At 41.5% G+C, this 21,859-nt stretch overlaps 1 gene segment (V, D, J or C); it reads left to right on the top strand.

Moving 5' to 3' along the window:
* Positions 1-769: 769 nt before the first annotated feature.
* On the top strand, positions 770-15,862 carry LOC142244154 (T cell receptor alpha chain constant-like). The segment is given in 7 exon segments: positions 770-906; positions 3,433-3,503; positions 5,434-5,514; positions 8,341-8,625; positions 10,300-10,353; positions 13,041-13,148; positions 15,465-15,862. Coding segments are annotated over 6 exon segments (735 nt in total).
* Positions 15,863-21,859: the final 5,997 nt, after the last annotated feature.

Below are 21,859 nucleotides of genomic sequence, written 5' to 3'. Positions count from 1 at the left end.
AAGATGATTTGTCACTTAAAACATTTTTGCATAACTAACCATATCCAGGTTACACCGACCTTATAAAGTGACAAGAGCAAGTAAAATAGCAACAATTTTTTGTGCAAAAATAGCTTTTAACAATATTAGCGACTTTTTCACATAAAAAAAACTGACACTAAACCCTTAATAAATTCCTCCCCTAATTGCCTTTAAAAATAATTAACCAAATGCATACTGACGTGATGTTTTTTAATACAAGTGGACACATTATTTTACAGTAGGAGCTGATGTGCACAGCCATATACAGTATGATTAAAATTGGGGCACACAACATATGTATATGAGATTTTCTTGTTCCTGTTCTAGTTTGTCACCTAAACTGTTTTCCTATGAAGGTGTGTGCTTACACCCCAGCAGGCAAAATTGTCAACTAATCATATGAGAAGATTACATTGGAAAGTAGGCCAATTGTATACATCAATAGGAGATCTAGATACATCAGTTGTAAAATATCACAAACTAGCATTTCTGCAATATGAGAATTCGCTGAATGTGGATCATCCATTATACGTAAGTCTAACGGTTGGATTTCTGCAGAAAGCTTTGATTATCCGGACATCATACATCACATTCTTCATCACACACCAGAAATACGGGAATGGTGTCCCTAACCTTTTATTCTATAAGATCTCATTGTGTTTCTTCCAATTTCTAAATCCTAATACTAGAAAATGTTTATATTTCGGCTGGATAATGTGATAACCTTTTACGCTGTTGTGGAAATGACATGATATTTTCCATCAATGCTGCTTCTGGAGCTTTGGTGTGGTCAGAGGTTTTTGGAATCGAGTTTGTTACTGTGTTATATCGGAGCGAGCAACAAACTGATATTTGGCAGAGGAACCGTTCTAGCTATTACTCCAAGTAAGTGCCATTTTTCAGTGGCTTTTAAATGTATACAGTACATATTGTAGATATTTTCTTGAATGGGTTGTTTTAGTAGCTTATTCTATAAGGAATAAACTTTATTATAAAAAGATGTAAAGCAGCTATCCAGGCGAGGATTGCACTTTAGATACTATATTCCTGTTCAGTCCTCCAGAGTAAGCAATAAGAAAAGTCTTAAGTCCAGCCACATGGTATAAAAACAGATTCTTATTTATTATTCAAGCAGGCATAGTACCTTGATTAAGAGCAATTAAAAGCTCGAAACGCGTTGATATATTGTGCCTGATTTTTACAATGTTCTCTCTTCTGGAATTTTAATGGTTGTTTCAAAAATAATTATTTTTAATGTGTGGCTGGACTAGAGTCTTTTTTTACTGTATAAACTTTATTTTGTTTGACTGTTGATAACTATTCATAAAACCTATGACAAATATGGAAATATATAAAAAGAGAAACATAAGGAATACAATGACATTTCTCTTTAGTTATTTCTATGAGATGATTTTCCAATTCATTTATTCAACTTTGCTAATGATATGTCCTGTATCTGCTGTGATGCCAACAGAATATACCATGAAATTAAAAAAGTGTATGTGTATATAATCTTCATATATGGAGGGCGGACCTTCACAAGGGTTAGGACTAGTGGGCCCAAGGAGAGACAATATATTTATTATCAAGCTTATCAGAATAGGTCAATATGAGCCTCAAGCAAATTTATCTCCCAATTACTTTCTAATTTTATCGTCACTCACCAAGAATATGGTAGCTGTGTTGTAATTTAAAGGGGTTTACCCACAAAAAAAGTTCATTTTGAAATGAATTTTAATCAATAGATCTTGTAGTGATAATAATTTCCACAATTGGATGTGTTTAAAAAAAAAATGTTCCTGTGCTGAGATAATCTTACCTATGTGTCCTTGCTATGTACTGTGTAATGGCCGTGTCTACCTATACAGGGACATGGTCTGATCATACCACATTGCCTGGGAAGGGGAGGAAGTGAAACTATACAAACATTACAGCACGGGATAGCAAATTATTCTTTGTTTGAGGTAAAACATTTTTTAAAAACAGAGAAATGTTTTACCTCACAAAAAGAATCAACTCTGATCCCATGCTGTGCTATCTGTACACTCTCTTTTGCGTCCTCCCCTGCCCAGGAGATGTGATATGATCCCTATATGGTCAGACACGGCCATTACACAGTAGGGGTACATATATAAGATTATCTCAGTACAGGAATATTTTTATTAAACACATCTAATCGTGGAAATTATTATTATTCCAATATCTATTGAATAAAACTGACTTTAAAATTAACTTGAAAACCCAAGTTTTATTACATTTTGAGCGATCCTCAGCTGCATTGTTTCCTGACAGAAAGGAGAAATTAGCATGTTTTTGCTAAGACCTCTTTCACAGTGATAAATCATCTGGTGCCTGGACAGTGATATTTGGAGGAGGCACAAAGGTGACAGTAAGTCCAAGTAAGTGCCTCAGTTATAGCAGAAAGTCTAGTGTACATTGTCATAGGATAACTTTAAAATGCAACTCCCTAGTATTACTCTCCACTATGTACTAGGTGTAGTTTTATTTTACTAAAATCTAACTTACAGCATAAGGGATAATTGCCATGACCTGTCTATGTTGTTAAAGGCTTTAGGTTTTTGTAATGTCATTTAATATTGTGATGGTTCTGGTGTAAGAAATCTCATATTTGGCCAAGGAACCAAGCTGCATGTATTGCCTGGTATGTATTTATGATTTATACAGTATATATACAGAAGAAAACATACTAGTACTGTATTAAAATATCCTTATACCAAGACCATCAGCGGCACCTGCAGGCTTTAATAGAAAAAGAATAGGCCACTATGCAACAAATAGTCATATTGAGTCCTCAAGATGTACTGTAGATAAGTAACCATAGCTGTGTGCTCTGGCTCATAGAGGGGGCCTGAGCGAGTCCCACCACTATGATGTCTGTATGCTGGAACAGAGCATACAGAAAAAGATTGTGGTGATGTTATTATTGGATCCTATCAAAAATCATACATAAAACGTCACACATTAATGTTGACTTATAGCTGTACATTGTATAACGCTGCTATTAAGACAGTGTATTGTGGTATTATAAGACAGAATTTGGCACTATTGTTTGGACATATAACTCTCCTAACTAGATATTGGGGTGACATTGTCTGGATAGGATTTTTTTTTTATTATTTTAAGAAATTAATTATACGTGTCCTGTCATGTTTAATATAATGATATCTTGTAGCTGTATATTTTGCATACAATACTTGTAGACTTTGTATATTTTTTTTTTACTCTGAGGTTTATTCCCTTTTCTCCCTTTCAAAAAAGGGACCTCAGAGCATTTTGCTCTCCCTGGGTCTCGATTCTGCTCCGGCACTAATTTTGTGGCTAGACTTATACCATTGTTTGTAGTGTAATGTCTGTCTTTCTGAAGTAATATAATAATGATATATTGTAAAGATACAACACATTGTGTAATAGCAATATTGGAAAATTTACCTTTGGTGCAGGAACCAAACTTCTTGTTTCCAGTAAGTATTTTTTAATTAGTTAATATGGAGGTCTCAAAGAATGGTCCAAGATTCATCAGTGATTTGGATCAGATTTCATCAGTGTTTGGTCAGTGGGTCAGATTTTGCCATCAGAGTTTTCGCATATGCAAAAAGCTATTGGAGCTTTCTCAAGCTTCTCCTAACAGCCAGTGATAAATGGAGAGCACTTGGCTTCTATTATTTCACGGACGATGAGACTTACAGTGATGAGTTTGATGTGTGGCTGAGATCCAACTTGGACAAGTCTCCGTTATTTTGTGGAGTCCACTCAGTCTGCAAGAATAAACCCACATGTGACCAGCTCCATAGATTATAATAGGTACAAGTTCAATCTATGAAAATCTCAGATAGCTCTCGTATGAGGAAAAACTTAAGTATTTAATAGTTTGTGATAAAATTCTTAAATGCACTTGATTGCTCACTTGGTCACAATATACGGTATATCTGTATACTATAAAAGTATTTTTAACTTGCATTGGATCATTAACATTTAACAACATATTTGTGGCCTGTGCGCTAAAATTCTAATGAGTACCGTAGTTCTTTCAGCACTAAGACCCCCAAGATCTAAAGAGGACATGTTTTTCTTTTGACTGTAGTATGTAACTATACAGTAAACTTCAAAATGAGGTATAGATCTTTCATAGTGATGAGTGAGCACTACCATACTTGGTGCTCAGTACTCGTAACAAGCAGTTGGACGCTCCGATGGGCTTGACTTCTATACCCAGTAAAACTGAAGTTGATGGGAACATGTTCTAGGAAAAATGCTCCAGTTCCTCATTGATTTGCATTATACTGAATACACGAGTCAAGACTGTCCGAACGTCCAACTCAGTACCGAGCACCCCGGCATGCTAGTGCTTGCTCATCACTATACTATAGGTCTTTCTTCATAGATCAGTGTGTGCATGTTTGGTAAAAGGTTTTTGTTATGGTGCTTTCTACTGTGACAATAACAACTACAAAGTTGTGTTTGGTTCGGGGACGCAGTTGACTGTGCTACCAAGTGAGTATTGATCAAGATATAACTTTAATGTAATATATTATATTTTAATATGTTGTGCTGCTTTGCACATTTGGATGACTCCATGTCAATAACAAAACTAATTTAAATGCATTACCCTGAAATTGAATACAATAATTACGTATAGTAAGAAAGCCGCAGAATTGAACAGGTTTTGTTTCGAGCAGACCTGTGCCAATAATGAGTAATTGAGGTCACTGGGATGATTGGGCGTGGGACAGTTAGGTGAGCTATTGGCATTGGATAGGACACTTTCACACAACAGAATTTTGTTCACAATTTTACATTAATATTTGTAACAAAAGTACAGAAGAGATGTCAAACTTTGTATTATTCCTCTCTGTCTGTTTATGTTGCATTCTTAGTTCTGGCTAACAAATGCTGAGGCAAAATAATGACAAAAAAAAGGAAGTGTGAAAAATGGCAACATGAGGAGTTGCTCATGAAGACTTCATCTAGAAAAGCTGCTATTTCACAGTAACATGGAGCAAAATGGCCTACGTTTACCATTGAGTATTATTTAGTTACCAGCATTATACTAACACTATGACAGCCACATTATTGTTAAGGCGTATAACAATGTGAACCAGTGGGACAGGATTGAAGGTCATCTTTGGAGAGGGAACAAGACTCCTTGTCACACCTAGTAAGATCACGTTTACGTGTCACCTCGCTCATCACTTGTTCTTACTATTTTGTCATTATTACATTATAGGCTTTGAAATCCAGGTGATATTAGAAAATAAGGTCTTATTTGGGACATCTAGACTTCTCCATACACATATAATACTTTTCCTTAATAAATAAAGTGTGTATTGTAAAGCTGGCACTAAGCTGAATGCACACCAGACTGGAGCCCAAGTGGGCACATTTTTTGTAAAGTTGTCAGTCCTTGTGGGTATCAAGGTACAGGATTTGGAAAACAGATATTTGGAGCTGGGACACAATTACAAGTTATTCCAAGTAAGTCCCCATTAGTTATTAATGTTAGTGTAGGAGCACTTTAGCTTTTGAGACAATTATTTTAGCTGCCAATATGGGTCCATTAGCATATACACGAGTGTGTTATAACATTCACATTACATTATATGAGAGGTATTCTAGGTGTCATAAGGTTTACATCAATTCCTAAAGTTAAATTACTGTCTGGAAAAAGTATAATACATGGGTTTTCCAGGCTTAAAAAATTGATGACCTTGAACCTTTGAGTAGGTCATATCAGATTCTTGAGAGTCTTGCACCCTAACTGATCAGCATTTTTCAGTTCTGTTGGTGGGTAGAAATAAACAAAAAATGGAGCCAGAACGTTTTGTTCACTTTTTAGCTGTAGTTGGAAATCTTCAGATCATCTCCTATTGATTTAAGTGATCAATACCACAACGTTACTGTCCCCATTTTATTACTATAAAACATTAATAAAAGCCAGCATACTGATAGGAAATAGTGTATTTTGAGCTTTCAGATGTGGATATGGTCACTTAAGATAGTCATTTGTTATGTAGGCTCTTAATCAGTTTCTTAATTGGACAATCCCTCTATGCAACTATTGTATGCTTTTACCAACCATGGGGGTTGACTAATTGAAAGATACATGCTAAAATGTGTAACTCTGATAATATTGCTCATTTAGTCAGTTAACGCATTACTGATATTCCACAGTTTTTCCATTGTTCTTCTTGACATGTGCAAAGTAAGGGTACCTTCACACTTTAGTGATGCAGCAGCGATCCGACCAGCGATCTGACCTGGTCAGGATCGCTGCTGCATCGCTACATGGTCGCTGGTGAGCTGTCAAACAGGCAGATCTCACCAGCGACCAGTGACCAGCCCTCAGCCAGCAGCGACGTGCAAGCGACGCTGCGCTTGCACAGAGCCGGCGTCTGGAAGCTGCGGACAGTGGTAACTAAGGTAAACATCGGGTATGGTTACCCGATGTTTACCTTAGTTACCAGCTCACACCGCTTAACTTAGCGTGTGCAGGGAGCAGGAGCCGGCACTGAGAGCGTGAGAGCTGCGGAGGCTGGTAACGAAGGTAAATATCGGGTAACCACCTTGGTTACCCGATGTTTACCTTGGTTACAGCTTACCGCAGGCTGTCAGACGCCGGCTCCTGCTCCCTTCACATTCAGGATTGTTGCTCTCTCGCTGTCACACACAGCGATGTGTGCTTATCAGCGGGAGACCAACAATAAAAAAACGAACCAGCCCTGTGTGTAACGAGCAGCGATCTCACAGCAGGGGCCAGATCGCTGCTCAGTGTCACACACAGCGAGATCGCTAATGAGGTCACTGCTGCATCACAAAAAACGTGACTCAGCAGCGATCTCAGTAGCGATCTCGCTGTGTGTGAAGTACCCCTAAGAGTATTTGCAATCTGATTAATCATTGTGTGGTGGAGGGTCTTATAGATTACTATTTGGGAGAGGAATCATGCTGATGGTGCAGCCTAGTAAGTATTTCTACATCTCGTTTATAGGAGGATAGTACACTTCAGATATACAAGATGGGTAAAGTTTATGGGTAGTTAAGAAGACTTATCTGCATTATACTGGTAGCTTCCATCAGAATCTCAATGGCAAATTATTTCCATAGACTTTCAGTTGAACTTTTACATAGAGTAATGTATCAACTGTATGTGCCAATGTTACTACCTGGCTTGTGATAACAATTGATAGTAAACATCTACTGATTTCCAAATACATATGGGAAAAGTATTTGTCATATTCAATTTTCCACATATTTACCTATACATCTATATGAAACATGAAAGAATGTAGTCCCCCCCAGACAGAGAACTCTCTGTCAGTTATTACACATGTAATAAGTGTGCCCCAATATACTGTATACTGGAGTGTTCCCAGATGATTACCGTAAAGTGGTTGATAGTTGTGTGAATAATGCCGCCTGGAATCTTGTGTTTGGATCAGGCACCCAGGTCAACGTGCTGCCCAGTAGGTAATACTGTCACCAAATCACAGACATCCCAAAAAGTATCCATATATTTACAATAATATAGGTCTTTTATCATTGATTTAGGATAAAAATCGTATGCAAGTATTGATGTTCTCATAAGTAACTATGAATTTACTATTATTATTCTGCTTAAAGAAAACCCCCCAAAAAATGAGCCGGTGCATGAGTTAGTATACATGCAAAATATAAGCGCATGTTCACACTGGCGTTAAGATAAGGAAAACCAAAGATAACAATAATATAGAGATACATCCTGCTGTAAATAAGTAAAAGCATACTGCATTAAAATAAACATAGGATACAAAGTAAACAAGTTTTGATCAATGAAGCGTAAAGCCATCGCACGGCGACAAGGTGTACCCAAATCAGGCCAGTACCTACACTCTCTAATATTAAAACCTCACCATGTGTCAAACAGACCTCAATCTGAATAAGGGCAGAGAGTGGCTGTATTCCGACTATGAACACAGCCATATTTTACTTACATGCGATATATATTTAGCACTAACATTATAAATTCTGGATGCAGGGTGCCCAGCTGAATGCAATTCAGTTGCTAGTAGTTTATTTAGCCCATTAGTATAAACCTCTTCTAAATTTTCGAAAATGTTAATACAATGTTCTTCAATAGTGATATTTTTCTAACAAGCTAATATTGTACAATGTACATCACCAGTGAGTAAAATATCACTGCTTTTCAACAAAGAATACAGTAAAAAATACCATAAAAACATTCATTAAAAATTACAAGATGGCAAAAAGAGAAAATGAAATAATAAAAGTATTAAAGATAATACAGGTTTTATTTTCTTTTAGGGACAGAGCGCACAATCCCTTCTGTGTATCAGCTGAAGTCTGACAATCCAGCCGCAGATCTCCCGAGCTCCGTTTGTCTGGTCACCGATTTCCCAACACCAAACAGAACATTGTCTGTAGATGAGAAGCCGATAAATCTGAATGAGAAATCTGCCCTGGATAAGTCCAGCAATGATGTGTGGAGATACAGCGCCGTCATATGGGACAATGAAAATCCCTCCAAGGACATGTCCTGCAACGTGAAATATAATGGGAAGGATGTTCCACAGGAAAAGAACATATTAGGTACATTACATCTTACAGCATTTAATTGAATAATTATTCATTGTTTGTACTGAAAGAAATACTTAAAAATTGTCTCTACTTATCTACTAGATCAATATTCCCCCAACTCCAGTCCTCAAGGCCTACCAACAGTGCAGGTGTTCAGGATTTCCTCAGTATTGCACAGTGATAGTTTAATTACCTACACAGAGGATAATTCCACTACTTGAGCAATAGTAAGGAAATCGTAAAAACATGCTCTGTTGGTGGGCCTTGAGAACTGGAGTTGGGGAACAGTGCTCTAGATAAACCCCAGGGCATATCACCCTGATCAACATGATCAGAGAGGGACTGATATTTTGGACCTCGACAAATACTTAAAATGAAAGTTATTCAGGGCTGATGCAAGTCTGCGCTCTATATAATATTTCCTTGTTTGGCGGCTCTCCTGGCCAACCAGGGCAAGAAACTCGAGAATGGGCCACCACTAATCATAAACTGATAAACCCCATTTATAACTGGTATGCTCATTGACTATTTGTCTGCTTTCATAATATTTAGGGATGATCAAATACCTCAAATATTCGGCTATTTTCCGAATTGGTCACTGCTATGCGAATATTCAATGCGCAATGTAAGTCTATGGGACACCCGAATAGTTCCAAATAGTTGTTATTCGGGTTTCTCATAGACTTACATTGCGCATCGAAAATTCGCGAATAGTCGAATAGTGGCGACCTATTTGGAAAATATTTGCGAAGCCGAATATTTGAGGTATTCGATCATCCCTAATAATATTCTTTCCTTCTACACAATACAGTTGATGTTATGGCTGCATTTATCTATAATACAACCAGAATGTCTGACTTATCTGCTAATCCTCCAAATCGAACTTAGATCACAGTAGAACCTGATTAAAAATTTGAGGACATATGTTGGACAAAAAATTGATGCCACATAATATACACGCAAATGCATCCTTATTAAGGGGGTTCTACCATTTAATAAAGTTATGGCATATTGCTAGGATATCCTCCTCACTTTATGGTTAGTGGTGGCCCAAACTCATGTTTCCTGCCCTGGTTGACCAGGAGAGCCGCCGATCAAGGAAATATTAAAGAGAGCACAGACTTGCATTAGCCCTGAATAACTTTCATTCTAAGTGTTTGTCAAGGTCCAAAATATCAGTCCCTCGCCGATCATGTTGATCAGAGCAGAGTGATATGCCCACTTATCTTCCAAAAATGTTACTGCTTTTCAGGAAAATCACAGCAAAGTAATCATCACAAATGTATTGGGTGAATTGGCTTAAAATACCTAGGTTATTATAATCCTCCCAATCAATTCAGGGTTGGCAGTGGTAATATTGATACAAAAGTGTATTGTGCGTACATGAAATCGTCTCTTAATATTTTATACTTAATTCCATTACATTCAATAGTGCTAAAAACATCCTGAACATAGGACCACGGAAACAAATCACACACTCAGATTTCACATTTTTACTCATTTTTTATTAAAAAAAATTGTCTTGTAAATTAGTTATTGCACTTTGACAACTTTTGTTTTCATTTTTCAACCTATATTCAGATTAGTTCACGTTTTTCCTTTCTGTTTTTCTTTTTTCTTAAGTTTTTGCTTTCTTTTGCCATTGGTGAATAATGTTATTCTGATGTGACATTCACTGTCTTTTAGATGATGCTCCTCAAACGTGTGGAACAAGAACGATAAGTAAGAAGTTTAAAACAGGTAAAAACAAACTAAACAACAAACTGGCATTGGTAGGACATTCATTAGGCTAATAAGGGCCATCATAAGCGCTAATTTTCATGTTACGCTCCTAAATGTGGTGGTGTCTCAGAGAAAACACACTTTAAAAAGGGGGGCCTGAAACAAGATGACTAATCCCGAGGTGGCCCAGCAGACTTCTCCCTGTCTGGCTCTGCCTACGTGTGTCATTCACAACTGGGGGTTATGCCCACTAACCAGTCCTCCCACCCACCTTGTTCCAAGAACCCTTCTTAAGCAGGAGAACATTTGTAAGAATAGAGCTTGTCCCTGTTTCATGCTACACATAGCTTGGGCAGCAAGAATTACATGATAGGTTCCCTTTCAACTACAGTAAGGCTATGTGCGCACTTACCGGATTTTGCCGCGGATTTTTCGTGGATTTGCTGCATGTTTCGCTGCAGAAAATGTTCATAACATCTCTGCAGTGAATCACCAGCAAATCCTATGGAGAAAAAAAATCCTGTGCGCACTGGGCGGAATTTGACAGCTGCATGTTTTGCTGCGGGAATCCCGCAGCAAAAACAAGTGCATGTCACTTCTTTTCCGCACATCGCTGCGGGATTTCCCTCCATTGACTCAATGTTAATCATGAAATCCCGCAGGGAATAACGCAGGCAGCAAATTCTGTGCGGTTCACTGCGTTTTCCTGCGTTATTCCCTGCGGTATTTTGCGGTTTACCTCCGGTAATGTGAATCGCTTGTCTGCAGTTTTGCAGGGAAGTGATGTCATTACAGGAAGAGGAAGCCATGCAGAGAGTAAACACACACACATCACACACACAGATAGACATCACAGACATAGAACACAGACACAGACACATAGAACACACATAGAAAGAAAACGGAAATATAGAAAAAAAAGAACGTGGGCTCCGCTGTATTTTTACCGTCCAGCCGAGGTAAGCACACAGCGGCGGCCCGGTATTTTCAGGCTGGGGAGGGAGAGGGGCAGGGTTAATGTCCCCCGCCTCACTCCCCCTCCCGCAGCCGAGAATATCAGCCGCAGCTGCCCCGGCACTGTCGCATACATTATGCGGCACTACCGGCGTGTCCTCGGCTCTTCTTGCCACCGTGTAGCAGTGGTGGCAAGGTAATACAAGGGGTTAATGATGGTGGGGGACCACCGCCATTAACCCCAGGCTTGATCATGGCAGCGTCTATGTGACAGCTGACATGATCAACCCGTAAGTAAAGTGAAAAAAACACAGACACCGAAAAATCCTTTATTTTAAATAAAACCAACAAGCCTCGTTCACCATTTTATTAACCCCCCCCAAACAAAGCTCCGGCGTAATCCACAGCTCCGACTCCAGCGTCCTGCACTGCTGACATCCAGCCGCGACTGTCACAGACACAGGCTGAATGCAGCAGACAGCAGAGGTAATTACCGGTCATTTCCCACGGCCGGTAATGTGAACTCACTGCCGACCGTGGGAAATGCAGCGATCTGTCCTCTATCTATCCCTCTATCTATCCCTCTGTCTGTCTGTCTTTCTATCCCTCTATCTATTCTTCTGTCTATCTACTATCTCAGAATTAAATGACTTTTTTTTTTTTTTTTTCTTCAATGTGCTTTATTGCATTGAATGCAATAAAGCACATCCCAACCCGCACGCGGCAAAACCGCGGCAATACCGCGAATAATACCGCGGTAAAACCGCGGCAAACCGCATGCGGTTTTCGGGTGCGGTTTCCCGCGGTTTTTTACCGCGGGTGCGGTAATCTTTGAGAGCATGCGGAATTTTCACAAGAAAATTCCATTTCCCAGTGCGCACAGAGCCTAAAAGTTGATTGTGCCTTTTCCATACTTAGCATAAATAGTCTAATTTTTTTTCTTCTTTTCTTGGCAACTCCCAATCTTACAGTCATAGAAACAGTTATCATAACAATGCAACATCTGTTAACTCTTCACATTTTTTTAAGACAGAGGTCTGGACAATAAACACACAAGTAGAGATGAGCAAACCCGTCAGTGTTCAGACTTTTACAAAAAAACTGAGTTTGGCTGCTTTACATATGATCTTTACTCGCGTGAGCATTACTGTGCTCGGGTACGCTCATTGCTCGCCTCAGTGAAAGCCACATGTAGTGATTGTATGGCTCACTCTAGCTGTAACAACGTGATAAGATGCAGTGTGCAACCAAAAAAATGGTAAAACCCCGCCCTTCCTCTCCCGGAAGTGATCTGTTTATAGCTGGCTGCATGTGGGCCGAGATACAAACTGCCCAATCAGTGACTTCTATTGGAGTTCAGGTCAAGTTCAGGGCCCAAACTAAACTTTATCTAAAGTCCAGCTGAACCTGGCGAACCGAACTTCTACGGGTCCGCTCATCTCTACACACGAGAATTCACCCAGTAGGAATAAAAGGAGTGCTAAAACTGGCCACTTTTGACCCAATGACAGGTCCCAATAACTGTTGATTATGTAATGTTATCCCAGCACTGTTACCTAAGTCAAGGTAACCTTTGCTAAATCTGTTTCCTCTAGCATGGTGGCACATATTCTTTGGCTATATTAGGCTGAGAACGGTTTTGCTCACTGTTGGACTCATTTGCACATTGCTTTTGCGCTGATGTGTGATCAATGTTAAAATCTGGTTTCATCATCATTTTACACTTTTTTTGTCACACTGTTTTATTACAGACATGAACTTAAATGGATTGTCCTTCTCTGTCCTTGGATTGAGGCTACTGGTCATTAAAGGGATAATATTTAACTTGGTATCAACAGCAAAACTCTGGTCCATTTAAGGTAAGTTATTAAATTATCAGATGTTGTAGTTGTCTTTATAGAAAGAGGATGTAAGTGGACCCTGTCACCTGATGCATGCTGCACAAACAGGTCTGGTACTTCAGAGAGAGCATACTCTAAAGATCTACTGGAGGACTACACTTGGAGATGAGGTTAGTCTGTCTCTGTCCCAGGCCGGCTGCTCCCAGTGCTGCTCTGGGGGGGGGGTTTACAGGTTCAGTATCTCACCCTTGAGAGTTTCAGAGAAAAACATACTTGGCTGCAAATGTGCAGTTGGGTTTTGTTTTGGCTTCCCACGGCATGGAGAGCATGAATTACGGTAGGTGATAGGTTCCCTTTAAGTCCTCTCCTGGATATTGAAATTATAGTAGCCGGATATGTCACTGCAGTGTTTGTGCTGATCTGACAGTAGACAGCATTGTGTTAATGATCAGTTTGATATTACAGTATTGTATGACCTCTGTGGTTTGTATGTGTAGGATATTTTCCTGTTATCTTCCATCTTGTAGTGATGAAGATAATGGTTACTGTTTGTCTCAATTAATATAGTTAGTTGTCACATTGTATCTGCATGCTGACAATACGATTCTGCTGAAAGTTAAAATATGCAACAAATGACGCTGCCAGTGAGGTGCTTGAGCTGCTTAAGGCCTCCGACACACACGTGCCGCTGGTCCGTGTGTGCCATTTTTTACACGGACCGGAGACACGTGCACATGGGGACCTAGGTAATCCCTATGGTTAGGAGACACGTAAGTATTTTGGAACGGAACGTGTATCCGTTCCATACTTACGTGTCTCCGTGTGTTAAAAATGCTGACATGTCCGTGTTGCTCCGGCATCACGGGTGTCCCACGGCCCGCACCCGTACCACACAGATGTAGTGTGGATGCGGTCCCGTGTGACACGCGCCGGAGAAAACACACATGTCAGAGTAAAAAAAAAAAATCGTTACTCACCTTCTCCAGCCCTCCTGTCTCTGCCGTTGTTGTCACTTGCTGCCGACTGCCGCTCATTATACTCATTTAATATTCACTTCACTGCGGCCGGCAGCAGCAGCATCTGGGAGACGGCAGGGCTGGAGCCGAAGATCAGCACCACGGACAGCAGGAAGGACCACGTGAGTATGTAAATTACCGGTTCTCCGTGTGTTATCGCGGATAGCACACGGAGAACACACGTGGCCCGCACGTACCAGAGACACGTACTTACCTACACGCAACACGCAGGGTAAATACGTGTCTCGCAGCACGTGCGTGATTTTCACGTGAGTGTGTGGGAGGCCTAAAGAGAACCTGTCACCAGGATTTACCCTTATAAGCTGTGGCCAGCACCACTGAAGCCTTATATACAGCATTCTAGCATGCTGTATATAAAAGCACAGGCCGCGCTGTATAATATAAAAAGCACCTTTATTATACTCACCTAGGGTGCGGTCTGGTCTGATAGGCGCCTCCTCCATCTTGTATGATCACCATCATCCTGCCCAGCCCTGTGTGCATGACACATCCTATGTCATCCACACAGGCTATTATACTTCTGCACATGCGCACTTTCATCTGCCCAATGAGGGCAGATCAAAGTTTTGTAGTGCACATGCACTGGCGGTCTTTAACCTTTCCTTGCATCTGCACATTACAGTACTTTCATCTGTTCTCAGCAGGGCAGATCAAAGTGTGCCTGCGCAGGAGCGCAATGCCGGCCTGTGTGTATGATGTAGGACGTGTCATCCACAGTGGCCTGGGAAGAAGGAGGACAGTGATCGCAGTAGAGAGCAGGCGCTGCATAGGTGAGTATAATATAGGTATTTTTTACATTCTACAGAGTGGCCTGGGCTCTTATATACAGTATTCTAGAATATATACAGTATATAAGAACTCACTGGTGGTGGCTGCAGGGAAAAACCTGGTCACAGGTTCCCTTTAATGTTCTATGTCTAATTCAGAAGTATATGAAGCTTCTTCAGGGAGTCGCTGTAAATCAGAAAAGAGATTGTGCCATGCCGCATATTTGGTGGTATCCATTCATGGAATCAATAACTGTAGGGAAGAATATCTCTGTACACGCGGGGCCTGAACAGCGGTGCACACAGTCTGCGTGGGTTCTTACCAAGAAGCCTGTTCACTACTATCCTGGCTTGATACAGTTTTGGTGAAAGAAACGAGTTCTGCTCTTGGGACTCATCGATAAACTACTCTATTACAACGAGCATCAGATTCATTGACACTATACAATGTGGTCTTTTAAAAGGATAGATTAAAACGATGTTTAATTAATTCAACTGTATTATTAAAATCTGTCTCTTTCCTTCCACAGAATCTCTGACTCACAGATCTGCTTTCAACAATTTATCCTGACCCTCATGTAATATATGCTCCAATGTAAATTATTTTCTTCTGACCCATTTTAAAGTATAACCAATGTTTTAATTTTTATTTAATAAATGAATAGTACACGTGAAAATAAGCAGCTTTGTAATATATCTTATCAGAGAAATCTGCTTCTTTCTCTGCCAGAAAAGATCAGTCATTATCCAAATTCTCAATTCACAGGTAAAATCTGTATTCAGTGAAGACTTTCCCATTACTGAGATAGGAGATGGCAGTTGTTACTGATGAGATTCTATGTAGATAGAGGAGGGAGGAGCTAGAGGCAAAGGGAGGGGCTAGAGGCAGAGGAAGAAGCTAGAGGCAGAGAGAGGAGCTATAGGCAAAGGAAGGAGCTATAGGCAAAGGGAGGGGCTAGAGACAGAGGGGGGCTAGAGGCAGAGGGGGGGCTAGAGGCAGAGGGAGGAGCTAGAGGCAGAGGGAGGAGCTAGAGGCAGCGGGAGAAGCTAGGGGCAGAGGGAGGAGCTATATGCAGAGGGAGGAGCTATAGGCAGAAGGAGGAGCTATAGGCAGAGGGAGGAGCTAGAGGTAGAGGAAGAAGCTAGAAGCAGAGAGAGGAGCTAGAGGCAGAGAGAAGAGTCAGAGGCAGAGGGAGGAGCTAGATGCAGAGCTCCACCGCTTCTCCCTTTTCTATCAAGATAGAATCTCATCAGTACCAACTGCCATCTCCTATTTCAGTAATGTAAAATTCATCTTCATTAATTACAGATTTTAATTGTTAATTGAGAATTTTGAAAATCAATCATCAGAATTGAAGGAGAAAAAAGCAGACTGCTCTGATAAGATATATTACAAGGTAGTTTACTTTTATATGTACTATTGATTTATGAAATAAAAATTAAAACAACGGTTACACAACTCATACGTTCATATAATTGTCAGATGAAATAATGTAAGCTTTTGTAGTTTCATTTTTGAAAATAAAAGAGGAAAAGAACTCCATGACAAATCCTCAAATACCAGTAACTCACTGAAATGAAGGCATTTTAGGGCATAAACTACATAGTGTAGGATGGGTTAAGATTTCATATAGAAATCTCATATTTGAAAAATGCATTGTCATATACCAAAGGCTGTCAGCAGTCTCCCCCTTTTTTTTTTGCTCTATGAGGGTTTGTCATTTGGGAATGAGCTGTATTTTTACACCGATTTTGGAGTTCAAATAACTTTCTCACTAGCATGTAGTAACTGTTTATGCATACATACAGTGTCTATGTATATGTATGCATATATATATATATATATATATATATATATATATATATATAATGTTATGTTTTAAATTATCAATCACATCATGTGTTGTACAAATATAGTGTTAGCTACATTCTGTCAATCTACGATTATGGCGATGACAAATGTATAACAATTTTTTTTCTTTTTTTAATACTTTTATAGAAAAAGTACATGGAAAAAAATCACTTATGTCAGAATTTGTGCCCCATTTTTCTGTATAAAGGCTTATTTTTATTACTTTTAACTACACTTTTGGGACAGTATATTAAAGAGAAAAAATAGCTGTTTTGCATTATTTTTCTTTTTTTTTTTTTACACCATTCACAATTTAATATAATTGTCATGTTACATTTATAGAGTAAAGGCCACTTTACACGCTGCGATATCGTGACCGATATCGCTAGCATGGGTACCCGCCCCCATCGGTTGTGCATCACGGGCAAATCGCTGCCCGTGGCGCACAACATCGCGCGGACCCGTCACACTACTTACCTGCCTACTGAAGTCGCTGTGACCGGCGAACCACCTCCTTTCTAAGGGTAGCGGTTCGATCAGCGTCACAGCGACGTCACAGCAGCGTCACTGAACCGCCGCACAATAGAAGCGGAGGGGCGGAGATGAGCGGGACATAACATCTCGCCCACCTCCTTCCTTCCTCATTGCCGACGGCCGCAGGTAAGGTGAGGTTCCTCGTTCCTGCGATGTTACACATAGCGATGTGTGCTGCCGCAGGGACGACGAACTACTTCGTACACCGATCAGCAGCGATATTTGAGAATGGACCCCCATGTCACCGATTAACGATTTTGAACGTTTTTGCGACGATTCAAAATCACTCATAGGTGTCACATGCAAAGACATCGCTAAAGCGACCGGATGTCCGTCAGAAATTCCGTGAACCCAACGGGCGATGTCGCAGCGTGTAAAGCCTGCTTAAAGGGAACCTGTCATCAGAAATTTAGCTTGAAACCTAAAAGTTTCCCCCTCTGCATCTCCTGGGCTGCATTCTAGCAAGGTTCCTGTACTTTTTGTGGCCCCTTTTAAACCAAATTAAATACTTTATAAACTTGTACCTTTTGCTATGTAAATTTTGTAAATCGTCCATGGGGGCGGGCTCTCTGCTGACCGTTGCTGTTCCTCCAGCAGATTTACGCTGGAAACTTGCTAGAATGCAGTCAAGGAGCTGCAGAGGGGGAAAGTTTTAGGTTTCAAGCTAAATTTCTGATGACAGGTTCCCTTTAAGTCAAGATGACATGACAAACCTAAATTTATATATTTCTCTCATGTTTTAATACTTTTCAACATTTTTTTATTTTAATCACCATTATTTTTCCAGTACAAAGCGCTGACTAGGGACCTGATTTTGTGGCTCAAGGTATAATTTTAACTGGTACCAATTTGGGGTGCATAATAAGGCTATGTGCCCACGCTGCGAAAATGCGCGGATTTTGCCGCGGATTTCTCTCGGAAAAGCCGCGGATTTTCCAGAAATCTGCAGCACAGCTACTCCCCAGCCATTTCTTTGGCATTTGGGAAATGCTGTGCCCACGCTGTGGATTTTTCCGCAGCGGAAATCGTGCGGATTTTCGTGCGGAAAAATCTGCAGCATGTCAATTATTGTTGCGGATTTTCGTGCGGATTTTGCCTATTCAATTGAATTAAAAAAAAATTGCAAAATCCGCAACAAAATCCACGTCAAATCCGCATCAAATCCGTGTCAAATCCACACAAAATCCGCACCTATGAAAAGGTGCGGCTTCTGGGGGAAAGCTGCGGATTTTGATGCAGAAAAATCCGCAGATACAGAGTCCCGTGGGCACATAGCCTAAGGGCGGCTTTGCACGTTGCGACATTGCACGTGCGATGTCGATGGGGTCAAATCGAAAGTGACGCACATCAGGCGTCGCAGTCGATATCGCAACGTGTAAAAACTTTTTGATACGATGAACGAGCGCAAAAGCGTCGTTATCGTATCATCGCTGCAGCCTCCGACATTTCCATAATGCCGGTGCAGCGACAGGTGCGATGTTGTTCCTCGCTCCTGCGGCAGCACACATCGCTGTGTATAAAGCCGCAGGAGCGAGGAACATCACCTTACCTGTCTCCCGGCTGCAATGAGAAGGACGGAGGTGTGCGGGATGTTTACATCCTGCTCATCCCCGCCCCTCCACTTCAATTGGCTGCCTGCCATGTGACGTCGCTGTGACGCTGCACGACCCGCCCCCTTAGGAAGGAGGCGGGTCGCCGGCCAGAGGGACGTCGCACGGCAGGTATGTGCGTGTGAAACTGCCGTAGCGATAATAATCGCTATGGCAGCTTTCACTAGATATTGCACGTGCGACGGGGGCGGGACTATCGCTGCAGCATCGGTAACACATTGTTACCGATGTCGCAGCGTGCAAAGCCCGCCTAAAACTTTTTGAACACTTTTTTTGTATGTTTTTTTTTCCAAGCACTCATTGTGCAGATAACTGACATGTCAATTTGATTCTGAAGAGAATATGATTCTGGTGGTAACCAGTTTATAACTATTTGTTGTACTACTTTTGCCCCAAAAAATAATCTAAAAAAAATGTCATTGTCGTTATATTCTGAGACTCATAACCTTATTTTTGGATAAAGGGAATTACTAATGAACAGTAGTTTTTATTTGTACTAGAGATGAACAAATAAATTCAAGTGGAATTGAATTCAAGCTAAATTTTACAAAAATCGCCACTTACCAAAATACAGGCTTTTCATAATTCGCTTCTGTGCAGATTCAGTATAATAGTGGCCATGCGCTGCAATCTTTGCGGGCTCACATGCAGAACCCTCCTGAGATTTCAGCACTGCCAACACCAATCCACAGAGGTGACGATGACCAGATGGATGGCAGCGAGGAGCAGAATGACCGGAGACGTGAGTAGTTAGGTGAATATGTGGCGCCCTGGACAAGCCAGGTCGTCACAGGTACTACACCAACACACCCTACACCCCGGCTAGGCACACCAAAGCTAAACACAAAATCCTTGTTGCCTTCCTCCAGGGGCTGATGTCCACATCAGGGGGTGGGCCAGGCGGTTGGTCCCGCCCACCAAGGAGTTCACAGTCCTGGAGGCGGGAAAAGTAGGCAGTTGAGTTTTGGAGAGAGGTGGTAGAGGAGCACACTGACCGTGTCCGGGTGTGTGGCCCGGGAACTCAGCAAGGTTGGCAGACGGTGGTGACCGTCTGCAGGAGAGGCTAATTGGAGCAAACCGTATGGACCGTGGACAGGCGGTGGCCCGGCGGTACCGGATTGGAGAGTAAAGAGAAGCCAGCACCATTCGGCAGGGCCTACGGACCCCAACCAGGCTAGGAGTCGCCGTAAAACCGGTCAAATCCATTAGCGAAGGGAACATCCGGGGTTTCCCAGCAGCCAAGACCCAATTGAAGGCAACAGCTCACACCGTAGAGGGAAACACAGTCACCGCCAAAGCTACAGTTCCCAGGGCCAGAGCCTGCGGGCAAAAGGGGCTCCCTCAGCATCCATCCAAGCTGGGGAGCGGGTTACCGGTGGGAAGCCATCGGAACCGTAAACACAACTCAGGTGCAGGGAAAGGCAGTCACCATCAACCTGCCGGGAGGAGAACAACCGCAGCCGCCTGTGGGACCCGTCCATCCAGCCGTTTGTTTGACCAGAGACTCTGTGTGGATTACTGGCTGAGTGAGTACCACCGTGCCATGCGGCACAGCGCTTCCCCCGTGACCCTGCACCTGACAAGGCCCCGTAACCCGTCTGCATCCCCAAACCCTCACCGGGCCCCGGGACAACCAGCCCCCTACCCACGGAGGGGAGAACCAACATCCAAGCTGCTCCCTGTCATCGCTCCCGGGATCCCCGTCCCGAGCAGCGGTGGTGTCACAACTTCACCACAACCGTGGGTGGCGTCACGGACAATAAATCCCCAAAATCATTCCCCTTTTCACTCATGGGTGAGGAACGCCACTCGAGACCCCGGGATCCGGCCCACTGCTCGAGCCACCACCGAGCAGCAGCAGCCGGACCCGAGCAGTGGGTGAGCGCAGCGTCCCCTCCTCCGCCCGCGACAACTATATTTTACATGTTGTGTTTATTATGCTCTATGGCCTGGAGAAACCCCAGAGTATAATAAGAGACATTAAATTAGCACTGAATGACTTTTTCCCAAATCAAATTTTCACTGAAAAACCAAGTGAATATGCAAATTTGAGCTTTGCCTGATCTGCTCACCACTGCTTGTTACTCGATGGAGCATTGGGTTTGTCATGTACACTTTGTGCTTGGCCGAGTATCGCGAGTTTTCAGATGTCTCGTTTATGAAATATTGAACACAAAGCCCAGGTTTGCTTCAATGAATGATGTTAGACGACACCTGAGTGAGAGCCACTTGCAGTCTTTGAATGGCTCTTACTGGGGGTCAAAACATTTCTTTCGAATGTAGCGTGTCCTCAAAAATAAAGAGAAACCCAGGACTAACCCCCCCCCTGGGAATGCTCTGTTTATGGCTGTTTGTGTGTGGGCAGAGACCTGAACTGCATCAGTGACTTCCATCTTACTCGTTACACCAGTTGAGTCCATCCCAGCTTCTAACTAGCCTGACTCCAGTAAAGAGCACTCAAGCATCATAGTGTTCACTCATCATTCAGAATACTGAGCATTGAGCATGGTACTGTTCGCCCATCACTATTCATCTCTAATTGGCACTATTTTGAGATAAATATTAGTTGTTGCTCACTTGAATATAATACATATTTTGTTTCTGAAATGTCAAGATCTTGCCCATGCCCCCTCACTGTGGAGCTTCGACTACTCTTCGAAAGTTAAAAACTAATGCAACTAGTGCGAAATTAATATTTGTGAAACATTTTGTAACTTTTAAAATAGTTTGACATCAATATTCTAATAAAAACTGATCAAGGTCTATTAGTCTAGGTCACTTTACCTATTTCTTACCAACATTGTATACAGTGCTGGCCAAAAGTATTGGCACCCCTGCAATTCTGTCAGATAATACTCAGTTTCTTCTTGAAAATGATTGCAATCACAAATTCTTTGGTATTATTATCTTCATTTATTTTGCTTGCAAT

Source organism: Anomaloglossus baeobatrachus, chromosome 1 (assembly GCF_048569485.1).
Source record: "Anomaloglossus baeobatrachus isolate aAnoBae1 chromosome 1, aAnoBae1.hap1, whole genome shotgun sequence".
NCBI lineage: Eukaryota > Metazoa > Chordata > Amphibia > Anura > Aromobatidae > Anomaloglossus > Anomaloglossus baeobatrachus.
This window is presented reverse-complemented; position numbering and strand designations above follow the sequence as displayed.